Raw genomic sequence first — 13,797 nt, forward strand, 5'->3', positions numbered from 1 at the left:
CTAGCCCCCAACTTCCTTTGCCCCTCTATAAAAGCGGTCTCCTTCCCTTGCTGTGTCAGAACTTGCACATGGCTCACAATGGTTGCTGACCCCAAGTTGCCATGCTCAGCTAATGCGGAATAAACCCATGTTTGCTGGAGAAATGTCTGGCTGTCTATTTTTTTCAGGTCAACACTAGTCACCCCCAGCCTCAGGAGAACTTGCCAGGAGGACCTTTCTGTTCAAGGAAGAGAAACCAGCAGACACTAAGTGCACGCCACATGACGGGACCCCTGTTGGTTGATTTTTATGTTCTTTCTTTAATTCTCATACAGCTTTGAGGTAAGACACATGATCTCTGATTTACAGAATGGAAAACTGAGACACAGAGAGATGAAGTGAATTGCTTGCTAACGATGCCTTAGGAAGTGCTGGAACCTGCATTTGATGGAGCCCAAGTTTCTCTAATCCTATCACCTGTCTTCTTTCTGCTCTACCTGGGGACACTCATACAGTAGTTAATGCTAATACTGACAAAGGCTTCATCAACTAGTCCCTGACTTCTCCTTTTCCCCACAGAGGCTGTGATTCCTCCAGCCAGGACCAAGCTCTGGGCGAGTCCTCATTAGCTTGTTTTGATCTCTGAGTACTCGGTGATGCTGGTGGCCTCCTGGTCCAAAGGCTCCCGAGACTTCATCCCGTGAAAGCTGAGGGAGGCGTAATGGAGCTCCTGTTGCTCCCCTGAAGGCGGGGCATCCTCTGCAGGGGACGACGTCTGGTCTGGGGGGCCGTCTGGCCAGGGCTTTTGCCTGGAACCCTGAGTAAAGGGGGAGAAAAGGGAGTCAGAGAAGGAGTAAGGCAGGCACTTTCCCCTCCAAGGGAAAGTCGGCCTGATGGGACATTTATTCATTCATCTTCTTATTCCACACGTGTTTCCTATGAACTCAAATATTCACTCATTCATTTACAATTTTGTAATACTAAGACTGATTAGGCCATATCAAGGGCTTACGAATCGTATTTAACCCTCACAAAAAGTCCCAGTATGAATGATACTCTCATTATCCCCATTTTACAGGTAGGAAAACTGAGGTGGGGAGAGGTAAAGTAACTTGCCCAAGGTCACTCATATAGTAAATGGCAGAGCCAGGACTCAAACCCAGGTCTGCTGTGTTACTGACAGTGTCTCCCATGCCAAGTCCCGGGCGAGGGGCCAGGTGGACTGTGTGAGCAAACAGACATGGACCCTGACCTCAGGCAGCTTACAGTCTGCTAGGAGCACTGGATTAGAGACAAGTAAACAAAGCAAATTTCTAACTTCGCGGTGTATTGCGAGATAGCTTATGCCGAAACCAGAAAAGAGATGCCAATTCTGGTTTCCCTGGTGGTGCAGTGGTTAAGAATCCGCCTGCCAATGCAGGGGACATGGGTTCGAGCCCTGGTCCAGGAAGATCCCACATGCCACGGAGCAACTAAGCCCATGTGCCACAACTACTGAGTCTGCGCTCTAGAGCCTGTGAAACACAACTACTGAGCCCGCGTGCCGTAACTACTGAGCCCGCATGCCACAGCTACTGAAGCCTGCAAGCCTAGAGCCCTTGCTCCGCAACAAGAGAAGCCACTGCAATGAGAAGCCCACGCACCGCAACGAAGAGTAGCCCCCGCTCCCCACGACTAGAGAAAGCCTGCACGCAGCAACAAAGACCCAACACACCCATAAATAAATAAATAAATAAATAAATAAATAAATAAATAAATAAATAAATAAATAAATAAATTTTAAAAAGAGATGGCAATTCTGGATCCTGCGCCTGGGCTCCATCAAACAAAAATGAAAATAAAGCAGGACCCAAGTCTCCTGGCACAGATGGTACCCAGACACTGGTAAGCCATTCCCTTCTCTCTCTCAAGTCTGCCCACACGCCTACATCATCACGCTATAGAAGAGTATGTTGAAAGCAACATTAGCCTTCAAAAGTAGCTCAGAAAGAAAAATAAAATGTGTTCCAGGTTAGGTATAAATGGTTTTATGACCTCAGCAAAAAAATAGGATATCCAGACAGAGCTGCCCATATTAGACATGAGCAAGGTAAAATGAAATGACAAAGCAGCTAGGTGTATTGACGCAACCGCAGCCAAAAAGGGAGAAATAAGGATGTGCGTCCATTAATAATAGCCTTACCATATATTAAGAAGGGATTAAATTGATCATGATAAGGCAACATGCAACTCAGATGAATAAACAGGAGAAAGTGATATGTGCATTCTTTCATTCAATACCTCTTTGCCAAGTGCTGGCTATGAGTTAGGTGCCGTTCTTGCAAATGAGGACATAAGAGGAACTGAAACAGCCCAAAATACCTGCCTTCATGCAGTTCCTTATTAGAGGGGGGAATAGTAACATTAGGTAACAGTTGTAAGCAATTTCCCCATGACCTAGGCACATTTCTAAGCATTTCTTGTAACAACCCAAGGAAACAGGTACCACCATATCCACGGTCTCATTTCCAGAAGAGAAAATAAAGAAACAGAGAAGTTAACTAACTTGTCCAAGGTCACACAGCTTGGAAGTGGTTGGATCGAGGACTTGAACACAGGAAGTTGAACTCCAGGGACTATGAAGCTCATCGCTTTACTATTCTGCCTACAGTATGAAAGTTACAGAAAGGTTGAGAGTAAAATAATGGGGAAAACAAAGCTCTCTGTCACAGTTCCTGTCAAGATAGTGAATTCACACATGCCACTGGCTCTATTCACCAAGATCCAACAATAGAAGAACTACAGATGGAACTACAGGATGACAAAATTTTATAAATCAATGAGTCGATTGCTTGATTAATCAATTGATCACACCGAAGTCCCTAGGGGGAAGTAAAGGCTAATGTGAACAAATGGGGTCGGGGAGGTGATGTGCTGCAGCCCAGGGCTGGGGAATCTGCCTTGTTGATGAGAGGATGTTTCCCCTCAAATGTGCTTGAATTCTGCTCCTTTCTCTCTTCTACTCTTGCCTTGGGACAATCATTGCCTGCAGAATTCAGAGAGCGTGGACAGGACAGTGATATGCAGGTGGCCAGAGGTAAGTGCTGGATAAGCACCGTAGTTTCCCTGGAGTGAAGAGGATGAGAGCAGAGATGGAGCCTCACTGGCCTTTGGGATTCTTGTCATCATTTTCTCCTTTCCAAACTCCAGAGTCTAGTGGATCAAAATCCACGAAGAGTCCCTGCCCAAAGCTCCTTCTCTCTGAGGGTCAGAAGGCAAAGGGGTGACTTTAGCTGCTTTCTTGGGGGGACAGGAAGTGGAAATGATGGGCAGTGGTTTTGGTGCCTGGGGGAGCTCCACCCTGGGGCTGGTCCCCGTTGCTCCTTTGAGCTGATACAGACTATCATCTGCCTTTCACCTTCACCCAGTCAGTACTCCAGACAGAGTAACTAACATCCCCAGGGGAATATGCCCTCCCAGCTCACAGGACTGGACACCTGTGGAGTGTAAATGTACCAGAAGGAAAACAAGACAACGGAACCTGGGAACTTCCTGTACCTCTAAAGCACAAGTATTAGAACACTTTGATCAAGGGTTTAAACTAAGCACGCTAAATGCACTAAGAGAAGTGAGTGATGATATTACCATCATGAAAGTGAGAACAAGAAATTAGGTACATCAGTCAATAACTCTGCAATATCTTTGTATGGTGACGTAACTAGACATCATGGTGATCATTTTGAAACATACAGAAATATCAAATCGCTATGTTGTGTAACAGGAACTAACATAGTGTTGTAGGTCAATTATACTTCAATAATGAACAAACAAGTAAACTCATAGAAAAAGAGATCAGATTTGTGGTGATCAGAGGCAGGAGACTGGGGGAGGGGGAATTGGATGACGGTGGTAAAAGGTACAAACTTCCAGTTATAAGATAAATAAGTACTAGAAATGTAATGTACAACAGGATAATTATAATTGACCCTGCTCTATGTTATATAGGAAAGTTATTAAGTGAGTAAATCCTGAGTTCTCATCACAAGGAAAAATTTTTTTCTATTTCTTTAATTTTGTATCTATATGAGATGATGGATGTTTGCTAAACGTACTGTGCTAATCATTTCATGATGTATGTAAGTCAAATCATTATTCTGTACACCTTAAACTTATACAGTGCTGTATGTCAAATATATCTCAAAACTGCGAGGAACAAAAGGAAATTATATACATTAGAAATTATGTACATAAAATGTAAAACAAGAAGTCATGTAATCACATAAATTATGTGAAAAGGAAATGTGTATGCAGTTCTGTAAAAAGTGGAAATATTATGTCTGACAAATAGAATAGGAAGAACCCAATGGCTGAATGAAGAATAGAATGAATACAATTGAAGGCACGTTAGTGAGCTGGAAGGGCCTTTGACGTCTCCCCTAGAAGGAAGTAGGGAAGGATGAAGAACACAACATATGAAGAGAATAGCTGGGACTTCCCTGGTGGTCCAGTAGGTAAGACTCTGCGCTCCCAATTCAGGGGACCAGGGTTCAATCCCTCTTCAGGGAACTAGATCCCACATGCATACTGCAACTAGAACCTGGCACAGGCAAAATAAATGAATATTTTTTTAAAAAAAGAAAAGTTACAATCGATAGAGGACAGAAATAGAAAATCTCAGCTCAGATTATAATAGTCCCCAAATGATATGTTTTGGTTTTTTTTTTTGGCCATGCCACACGGCATGTGGGATCTTAGTTCCCCAACCAGGGATCCAACCCTCCACCCCTGCATTGGAAGCACGGAGTCTTAACCACTGGACCGCCAGGGAAATCCCAACAGTCCCTAAATGAGGTAAAAAGGAAATTAAAAGAAGAAGAAATATTTGGACAAAAATAGTGGAGATAAAATTGCCAGAATTAAAGAAAAAATGAACCAATTCAGCTCAAAGGACCCCACAAACACAAGAAAAAAGACAAGGAAAAGCCCACATCCAAATAGAGTATTCTTAAAAATATCAAAACCAAAGAGAAACATATAAACCTTTCCAGGGAGAATGAGTGGATTAACTACCAATGTGTGAGACCTAAGATTTCTAACAGCGATACTGGGTACAAGAAACAATGAGGGCTTCCCTGGTGGCGCAGTGGTTGCGAGTCCGCCTGCCGATGCAGGGGACACGGGTTCATGCCCCGGTCCGGGAAGATCCCACGTGCCACGGAGCGGCTGGGCCTGTGAGCCATGGCCGCTGAGCCTGCGCGTCCGGAGCCTGTGCTCCGCAAGGGGAGAGGCCACAACAGTAAGAGGCCTGCGTACCGCAAACAAACAAACAAAAAAAAGTAAAAGGAGCAGCTCTGTGTGGACAAATGGTGGGGAAATGAAAAGAAATTGACTACTGTTCAAACAACCTGCCCACAATCTGAAGTGTCACAGAACTTCCATTACCACATGAGGCAGTCTTGGTGTACTTACTTCCCCATTTATTCAGGGGAGTGAGTCATTTGTTGAAATCTGAAACCTCTCAGAAGAAAAATACATCTGCAGGGGTTGCAGGAGGCTAGCTGTTTCTTCTTCAGTAACTGAAGCCCAAAAGGACCAGCTGATTCTTGAAGGAAATGACATTACATGTGCATCAAATTCAGCTGCTTTGATTCAGCAAGCCATGACCGTTAAAAACAAGAATATTACAAATTTTTCAGATGGTATCTTTATCTCTGAAAAGGAATGGTTCAGCAGGCTTATGGATAAGATCTAAGAATTTTCCAGCTACCAATGCAACAAGATTCTAAATGGCACCCAAGACCAATTTGTGATTTTTTTAAATTAATTAATTAATTTCTTTATTTTTGGCTATGTTGGGTCTTCATTTCTGTGCGAGGGCTTTCTCTAGTTGTGGCGAGCAGGTGCCACTCTTCATCACAGTGTGCAGGCCTCTCACTGTCACGGCCTCTCTTATTGTGGAGCACAAGCTACAGACGCGCAGGCTCAATAGTTGTGGCTCACGGGCCTAGTTGCTCCGCGGCATGTGGGATCTTCCCAGACCAGGGCTCGAACCTGTGTCCCCTGCATTGGCAGGCAGATTCTCAACCACTGCGCCACCAGGGAAGCCCCTGTGATTTTTTTTAATTACAAAAACAACCTCATATGTTTTGAAAAAAATTTTTTTTCATTCTGCATACCAGCAATGAGCAATCAGAAAATGCACTTTAAAAAAGATAGCATTTACAATAGTAACAATAACTAGTATTTAGGAAGAAAAATAGCAAAAGATGACCAAGACCTGTGTGAAGGAATTGTCCTTCTTTCTTGAAAACATTTTTTAAAAGACTTAAACAAATAGAGATATCCTTTTTTCGTGGATTAGAAGACTTAAATTCACAAACAAGTACACTCTTCCTGAATTGATCTGTGGATTCAATGTAATTCCAATCAAAACTCCAACAGGAGTATTTTTTTTTTGGAACTTGACAAACTGACTCTAACATTTAAATGGAACAACAAAGGGCCAAGGATAGCCAAGACAACTTCTGAAAAAGATTCAGGAGAATGTTTTGCTCTGTTAGATACCAGGACTTATTTTTGAGTTTATAAATTCTGTTGACTGTAGACACAGTTCTGACTCGGGGACTATAAAATTGACCATTGAAATAGAAGAGGCCACAGAAAGAGGCCCTCCCATGTATGGAATTTTGATGTATAGCAAAAATGGCATGGCAGATCAGCGGGGGAGGGAGCAAAGGACTATTCTAGAAATGAAGGAAGAACATATATAGATCAACACTGCACACCACACACAAAACTCAACTCCCGGTAGATGAAGTCTTAAATGTCAACAGGAAAACAGAAAACTTTTAGTAGAAACTATACTTGAATATCCTTCTAATCTTAAGATGGGAAAGAGTTTCTTTTTTTTTTTTTTTTTTTTTGCAATACGCAGGCCTCTCACCGTTGTGGCCTCTCCCGTTGCGGAGCACAGGCTCCAGATGCGCAGGCTCAGCGACCATGGCTCACAGGCCCAGCCGCTCTGCGGCATGTGGGATCTTCCCGGACTGGGGCACGAACCCACGTCCCCCGCATCGGCAGGCGGACTCTCAACCACTGCACCACCAGGGAAGCCCGAAAGAGTTTCTTAAATGAGACCCAAAAGGCACTCAATAGAAAAGAGAAGACTGGTAAATATGGTTATATTACAATTAAGAACTTACCATAATCAGAGGTCACCTTTAAAAAAAGTGAAGATAAGCTACTCACTGGGAGAAGATATTTACCATGTATATAACCAGAAAGAAAAAAAAAACAGTATAAAAATGTATAAAGCACTCCAACAAATTTAATAAGAAAAAGTCAAACATCCAGTAGGGGAATGGGCCGTAGATGTGACCTGGAATTTTATAGAGAACATGTTCATATGCCACTGAAGACATAGAGAGATTTTTGTTTTCATTGGTAACCAAGGAAATGCAAACCAACACCACAGTGAGATGGTGAGATGACAAAAAAAAATTGAGAAAACCAAGTGTTGGAGAGATTATAGATCAACAGAATCTGATAAGCACCGATGGGAGTATAAGTGAATGCAGTTGCTTTGGAAAACCATTTGTCATGATCTTGTAAATATGAACTTTACATACCCTATGACCTAGTAATTAAATTCTTAAGTAATGCTAAAGAAAAATTCTCGCATGTGAATACAATGAAACACGAATAAGAATGTTCGTAAGAGCCACACCTGGAAACAACTCAAATGTCCATCAATACAAGCTTAGATAATAGACATAATAATAAAATGAATTATTATACAATGGAGAACTGCAACTTTATGTAAAATATGAATGACTCTTTGCGACCTAATGTTGCATCTACAAAACGAGTCCAAGAAGAGTATGCAGAACGTGAAGCCCTTTGTAGGTTCAGAAGCAATTAAACTAAACAGTGTACATTTTGGGTAAACATATATGTGATAACACCAGCAACAAAAGATTTAGAGCAGGGCTTCCCTGGTGGCGCAGTGGTTAAGAACCGCCTGCCAATGCAGGGGACGTGGGTTCGAGCTCTGGTCCGGGAAGATCCCACATGCCGCGGAGCAACTAAGCCCGTGTGCCACAACCACTGAAGCCCGTGCGCCTAGAGCCCGTGCTCCGCAACAAGAGAAGCCACTGCAATGAGAAGCCCACGCACCGCAACGAAGAGTAGCCCCTGCTCACCACAACTAGAGAAAGCCCGCGCGCATCAACGAAGACACAATGCAGCCAAAAATAATAAATTAATTAAATTAATTAATTTAAAAAAAGAGAGATTCAGAGCAGTGGTTACTGAGGACGGATCAGGGAACAACATGGGTAGATAAAAATTATCATCAATGTTTGAAGTCTTAGGTTGGACGGGAGGTTTACACTTGCTTATCATATTATGAAAAACAAAGCGAACACTGCTTGTTCCAGTGATAATAGCTTGGTCACAAACAAAGCATTTTGGATAACTCCATTTAGGGCAACGCGGGCCCAATTTTAAGAAAGAGAAGAGGGGTCGTGCTGGACAGGGATAGAGTGAGAGACAATTACAGCCCCTGCCCTCTCGAGGACTTTACAAATACGATGAGAGGGTGGAGGCAGGTAAATGTAGTGATGTGTGATGTGACCCTCAGGACAGGGGTGGACTCAGAGCTCTGGGGATATAGAGAAGGGAGGGATGGGCGTTGACAGAGAGGGAGAGGACAAAGGCTTCCCAGAGTAAGAGATGTTGATATTGGAGCCAGAAGGAGGAGGCGAGGTGGTCTGGTTGACATGAGGAAGGGAGGGCGTTTCAGGTAGAAGGAACTGTACATTCAAAGGCTCCGAGTCGTAAGGTAATAGATTGCTATGGAGACAGTGAGAAGGCCAGTGTAGCTGGACCCTAGGGCAGGACCAGTGGCTGGAGCGGCCATCAGGGGAGACCTCAGGAAGGACTTCATATATCAGACCAAGGATTAGGACTTGATTCTCTAAGCAATGGTAGCAAACAACAGCTTTGATACTCCAGAAGGGCTGGAAAGTACTGGTTTGGGGGAGATGGTTCTGGAAGCTTGTATCTGGCAAAGAGGTGAGGTTGGCTCCATGGTCAGCAGAGGACCATTGCGTCTGGGGGATGAAGGGGAAGGACAGAAGGGGAGTCAATGCCCAGGTGTCTGCCTGGGGGACCAGGGAGGAGCAGGAAATACTGAGGAACTCAGTCTGGACCCACCGAGTGGACACGCCCAGGACTCCCACTGCAGGAGAAGAAGCCCACATCACTCACCCAGGCAACGATACCCATGACGGGGTCTTCACCATCCGCACCCGCTGGTCTCCTGGCTGCCTGCTTTCTGCGGGCTTTCACTCTAAGAGAAGAAACCAGTGTAAGAGAAGAGAAGAAACTGCAGCCAGGATGGCTCGGGCAAAGGTGAGCAGGCTGCCCCCACTCCCTGGTAAGACAACTCAGGCATCTGGACCCTGGAACCGGACTCGGAAGCCTTCCTGACGTGCAAGTGAGTGCTTCATCCTCTTGGATGACCAGGACCTTGGCCAAGACTGAATTTCCATCACTAAAGGCCCCACTCACACAGGAAAACTTGTACATGAATGTTATTATTATTGGCAAATGATAGCCAAAAAGTGGAAACAACCCAAATGTGCATCAGGGGATGAGCGGATGAGTAGGAATGTGTTCCATTCATACAAGGGGACACTATTTGGAAATAAAAAGGAACGGAGTACTGACACGTGCCACAACGTGCGTGAACCTTGAAATCATCACGCTAAGCGAAAGAAGGCAGTCACAAGGGTCCACATATTTTATGAGTCCACTTATATGAAATGTCCAGAATAGACAACTCTAGAGGGACTGAAAACAGATGAGTGGTTGTCTAGGGCAGGGGATGGATCGGATGGGATGACAAGGGGTGTGGGTTTCCTTTTGGTTTCATTTCATGGGCTAATGAAAAAGTTCTATCAAAATCATTGTGATGAACACACAACTCTGAATAGACTAAAAGCCAATAAATTGTACACCTTAAATGTATGGGAATTCTATCTCACGAAGGCTGTTACCGATTCCCCGCCCCCCGCAAAAAAAAAGACCCCCTCTGGATCTAGTCTACTCAGCTCTGCCTTTTGGGATTAAGTGACCTTTCTGGGATGAAGTGACATTTCTCTGGACTGCCTACCACACACCTCCCTGTACACCTCCCAAGAACACAGGCTTACATGCAAAAGAAGATAAGGCACAAGCACAGTGACAGCAGGGCCATGGCACCGGCACCTGCAAGGGCCCCACAAACCACTCCGGTCAGGGATGCCGGTTTCCCTGCAGAGGAGAGGGCTGTGAGATGAGCTCACTCCCAAGACTCAGTCTCTTGCCTTCCCACCTCCTTGCAGAACTTACTGGAGAACCCCCTCAGGTCTGAGATGGAGCACCCTGTCCTAGCAGCCACCGTCTGTCCAGGCACCAGCCCCTCTTCCACTAAGCATCATCTTCTAGGACCTTAACACCTTTCCCCCTAAGCCTCTGCCCCCAAGAGGCCCCCTGACCTGGCAGCAGCAGGACAGTGGCGCTCTGGGCCCCGTGGCCGTTCAGGGCTTCGCAGCTGAGTCTGAGGCCAGAGCTGAGCCCCTCGCGGAGGCTCAGGGAGCTGTTGGCCCAGGGCCCAGCCGAGCTGGAGGTGACCTTGAAGGAGGCGTTGCTGAAATTCCCCTCCAGCAGCCCCTCCCCCAGCCGCCAGCGCAGGGAGGGCGCCGGCTGAGCTCGGGAGGAACAGGCGCAGTGCAGACCCTCATCCTCCTGGGCGCAGGAGGGGCCCAGCAGCTGCGGGGGGTCTGTACAGAGGGAGGAGAGTCAGCGGTGCCTCTCCCCTCCCCTGGGCCCAGGTGTCCTGCCCCCAGGGGTCCCCGCACTCACAGACCACGGAGAGGCTCAGAGAGGTATTTTGGGAGCCCAGAGGGTTCTGAGCTCGGCAGGTGAATTCTCTTTCTGCAGCGCCTAGGCCTGGCAGCTCCAGGATCTTGGTGCTGGAGATGCGGGTGGCGTTCAGGGCTGGGGAAGCCCCGAACCAGCTCAGCTGTGCAGGGGGGTTGCTGTCAGCAACACAGAGCAGCTGCAGAGCCTGGCTCTCCGAGATGAGAAGGGATGAGCTGTTTTGCAGAGTCTTGAGGGCTTTGGGGGAAAGTGCAGCGAGCACTGGGGGAGGCTGAGGTCTCATCCCTCCCACCTTCCCAGGACCTAGTCGGCCTCTCCCTCTCCTCCCCTGGCCCGCTAGCTTGCTTCGGTGTGGGTTCCAAGGCTGGACCCTCACACCCTAAGGAGGCTGACCCAACGTGTCTGGGCCTCGTATCTTCAGGGGAGGCTCAGTGTCTCAATGAGACAGGCCTGGGCTGTTTGGTGGAAAGTGCACAGAGAGCCTCAAGCCTTGGGAAATGGGTTCAGTGAAGGCACCAGGAAGTGGGACTCAGGAGGCTTCCGTGGAGCAAAACCACAGAGCAGAACCATGGTGAAGTGAAATGGGCTTTGAACAGAGTGTGTGAGTGCGTATAAGTGTGGTGTGTATGTGTGTGGGGCCTGTATGTGTATGTCCATGTGTGTGTAGGTGCATGTGTGTATGTGTGTGTATGGCATGTGCATGCGTGTCTGTGCATTTCTGTATGTGTCTGTGTGTATGTGTAGAGATGTAGATGCGGATATGTGTGTACGTGCATGTATATATGTATGTGTGTGTGTGTGTGTGTATGTGTATTGAATCTGTGTGTGGACTCGTGCCTGGGAGGTGGGGGAGGGAAGGTGGTGATTTTTATCGTTGCTCTTCCAGTACGTACGTGATGGCATTCAAGCCCTAATCCCACCCTCTCTGCTTGGAGGTGGTCCCAGGAGCTGGACCCAGCCCTGGAGAAGAGAGGTCCCTTCCTACCTGTGACATTTCTGAAGGAGAGGTTGATGCTGAGGTTCCACGGAGCATCTAGGATGGAAAGATATGGCCTTGCTTCAGAGGTGAGGAGTGGGATGGAATCTGACCCAGCACCCAAGGAAGGAAACCAGGAAGCGGGCATGGCTGTCCTTCATGGCCTCTCCCCACCTTGGCTCCCCAGGCTCAGATCCATAAAAGAGCGAGCTGGCCCTCGTTCTATCCCTGCCTTCTACACACACACACACACACACACACACACACACACAGCCGACTGCCCTCAGGGACCCAGCCCCCCTCCAAACTCACAGGAGACATTGAGCCGGATGGTTCTCTCCATGGTCACTTGATTTCCTGGGAGGTCCACACGACAGGTGAGGTTGGTGCCATGGTCCTGGGGCCTCGGGGTGAAGGTGAGCACCGAGGAGTGGAGGGTCTCTGGGTCCATGGCACCAAGGGCATCCCCCGCCCAGGAGAATGAGAAAACACTTCCCCCATCACAGACTAGTGACAGGCGGCAGATCAGCTTTGTGGGGCGGCCGGACTCCAAAGCCTCCAGAAAATGAATGTCAGGTTTCTCTGTTGGGGCTGAGGAGAAGAGAGGGAGATGCCTGGGCCCCAGGGGGATGGGGGCCCAGAGTGTGACCCTGAGAGGGACCAGTGCCTCCGAGCCACAGCTCACCCCAGGTCCTGTGTCTCTTCTGAACCCCTAAACCCCAAGACCTGGAGCAGGGAGTGGTCCTGTGTCCTGTTCCTGTTCTAATACGGGAGTCTCTATGTCCCAGGGTCCTCTCCTGGGCCCCTGACATACCTGTCACCTGCAAATTCAGCTTCTTATCTCTGTAACTGTATTTCACATCACCTTCCTCCACTCGGAAGAAATAGACTCCTGTGTCGCTCATCCTGGCATCTCTGATGTTCAGGGAGCAGCTCTTTTTCCTGGGTTCCCGGAGGAGGTAGAATCGGCCCTGGGTCTCTGGCTTCACTTGTCTCCCTGGGTTGTCTGTGGCCACAGGATCACTGCGGTGTATGTCGTCCCCTTCCCGGAACCAGTAGATGAAGGGTTCTCCATAGGAGTACCACGAACTCCAAGGGTAGGAGAAAGAGCAGGGCACGTGCACCCCCAGGCACGCCTGCACCGTCACTGATTCCTGCACTTGGAGCCGGTACCCTCGCTCCTCCTGCAGGGACCCTGGGGGACACAGAGGCTCCGCTGCAGCTCCAGCCCCTCCCCCACCCTTGCCGCACCTCCTCCCTCGGCCCACTCACCCCCCCGGAGCAGGGACAGCAGCAGCAGGGGCAGCATGTCCGCGTCCGCCAGCGCAGAGCCCGGGTACAAGTGCCTCCGTCAGGGAAGGAAGCGCCGCGAATGTGGAAGCCCCAACAGGAAGCCAGTGGGCGACAGAGACAGCCTTGGCCAAGCAGAAGGGGAACTTGGACGCCACAGGCCAGAGGAGGGGGAAGGTCAGGCTGGGAAATCATCGTGTTTCCCTCAAATCTCCCATTTGCAGCTGCAGACTGTGAGCTACTGAAATGTGAGGCTTGTCTAGGCTCCCAAGGCCCCATCGCTGCAGCTCTTCCCCGTGCACTGTTGTCTACACAGGGAAGAGAGCATCACCTGTCCAGCTCCCTGGGGATCAGAGCCTCTGGGAGGTCAAAGGGCAAATTCGTTATTACATGTTGAAGGGAGCCCAGCCTGAGGGTCCAGGTGATGGAGGCCTGACCACAAGTCAGGAGAGAAGGTAAGTTCTCAGCAACAAGTATGTCTGTTGGACATGACTTGGTCCACAGTGGTCACAGAGCTGTGGTCCCCACCAGTGACTCTGGAGCCTCCTGACCCCTTGGAGTTAGGTCCCCGTTCCCATCACTGTCCTCATCCCAGGCAGCCTCAGACTCTGGTCCTGGTGTTGATGCCCAAAGCAGACCGAGCGCAG

The 13,797-nt window shown here is 48.0% G+C and overlaps 1 protein-coding gene across 1 annotated transcript; it reads right to left on the reverse strand.

The window, feature by feature from the left end:
* Positions 1-604: 604 nt before the first annotated feature.
* SIGLEC5 (sialic acid binding Ig like lectin 5) lies at positions 605-13,190 on the reverse strand (the record flags this gene model as incomplete). Its single annotated transcript, XM_079723029.1, has 9 exons — positions 13,133-13,190; positions 12,675-13,055; positions 12,173-12,451; positions 11,870-11,917; positions 10,867-11,121; positions 10,500-10,784; positions 10,176-10,275; positions 9,229-9,310; positions 605-796 (listed from the first exon to the last, which is right to left on the reverse strand). The coding sequence occupies exons 1-9, from the start codon at positions 13,167-13,169 to the stop codon at positions 605-607; spliced, it is 1,659 nt and encodes a 552-aa protein (XP_079579155.1). The 5' UTR covers positions 13,170-13,190.
* Positions 13,191-13,797: the final 607 nt, after the last annotated feature.

The sequence above is a fragment of the Hyperoodon ampullatus genome (assembly GCF_949752795.1).
Source record: "Hyperoodon ampullatus genome assembly, chromosome: 18".
Lineage (NCBI taxonomy): Eukaryota > Metazoa > Chordata > Mammalia > Artiodactyla > Ziphiidae > Hyperoodon > Hyperoodon ampullatus.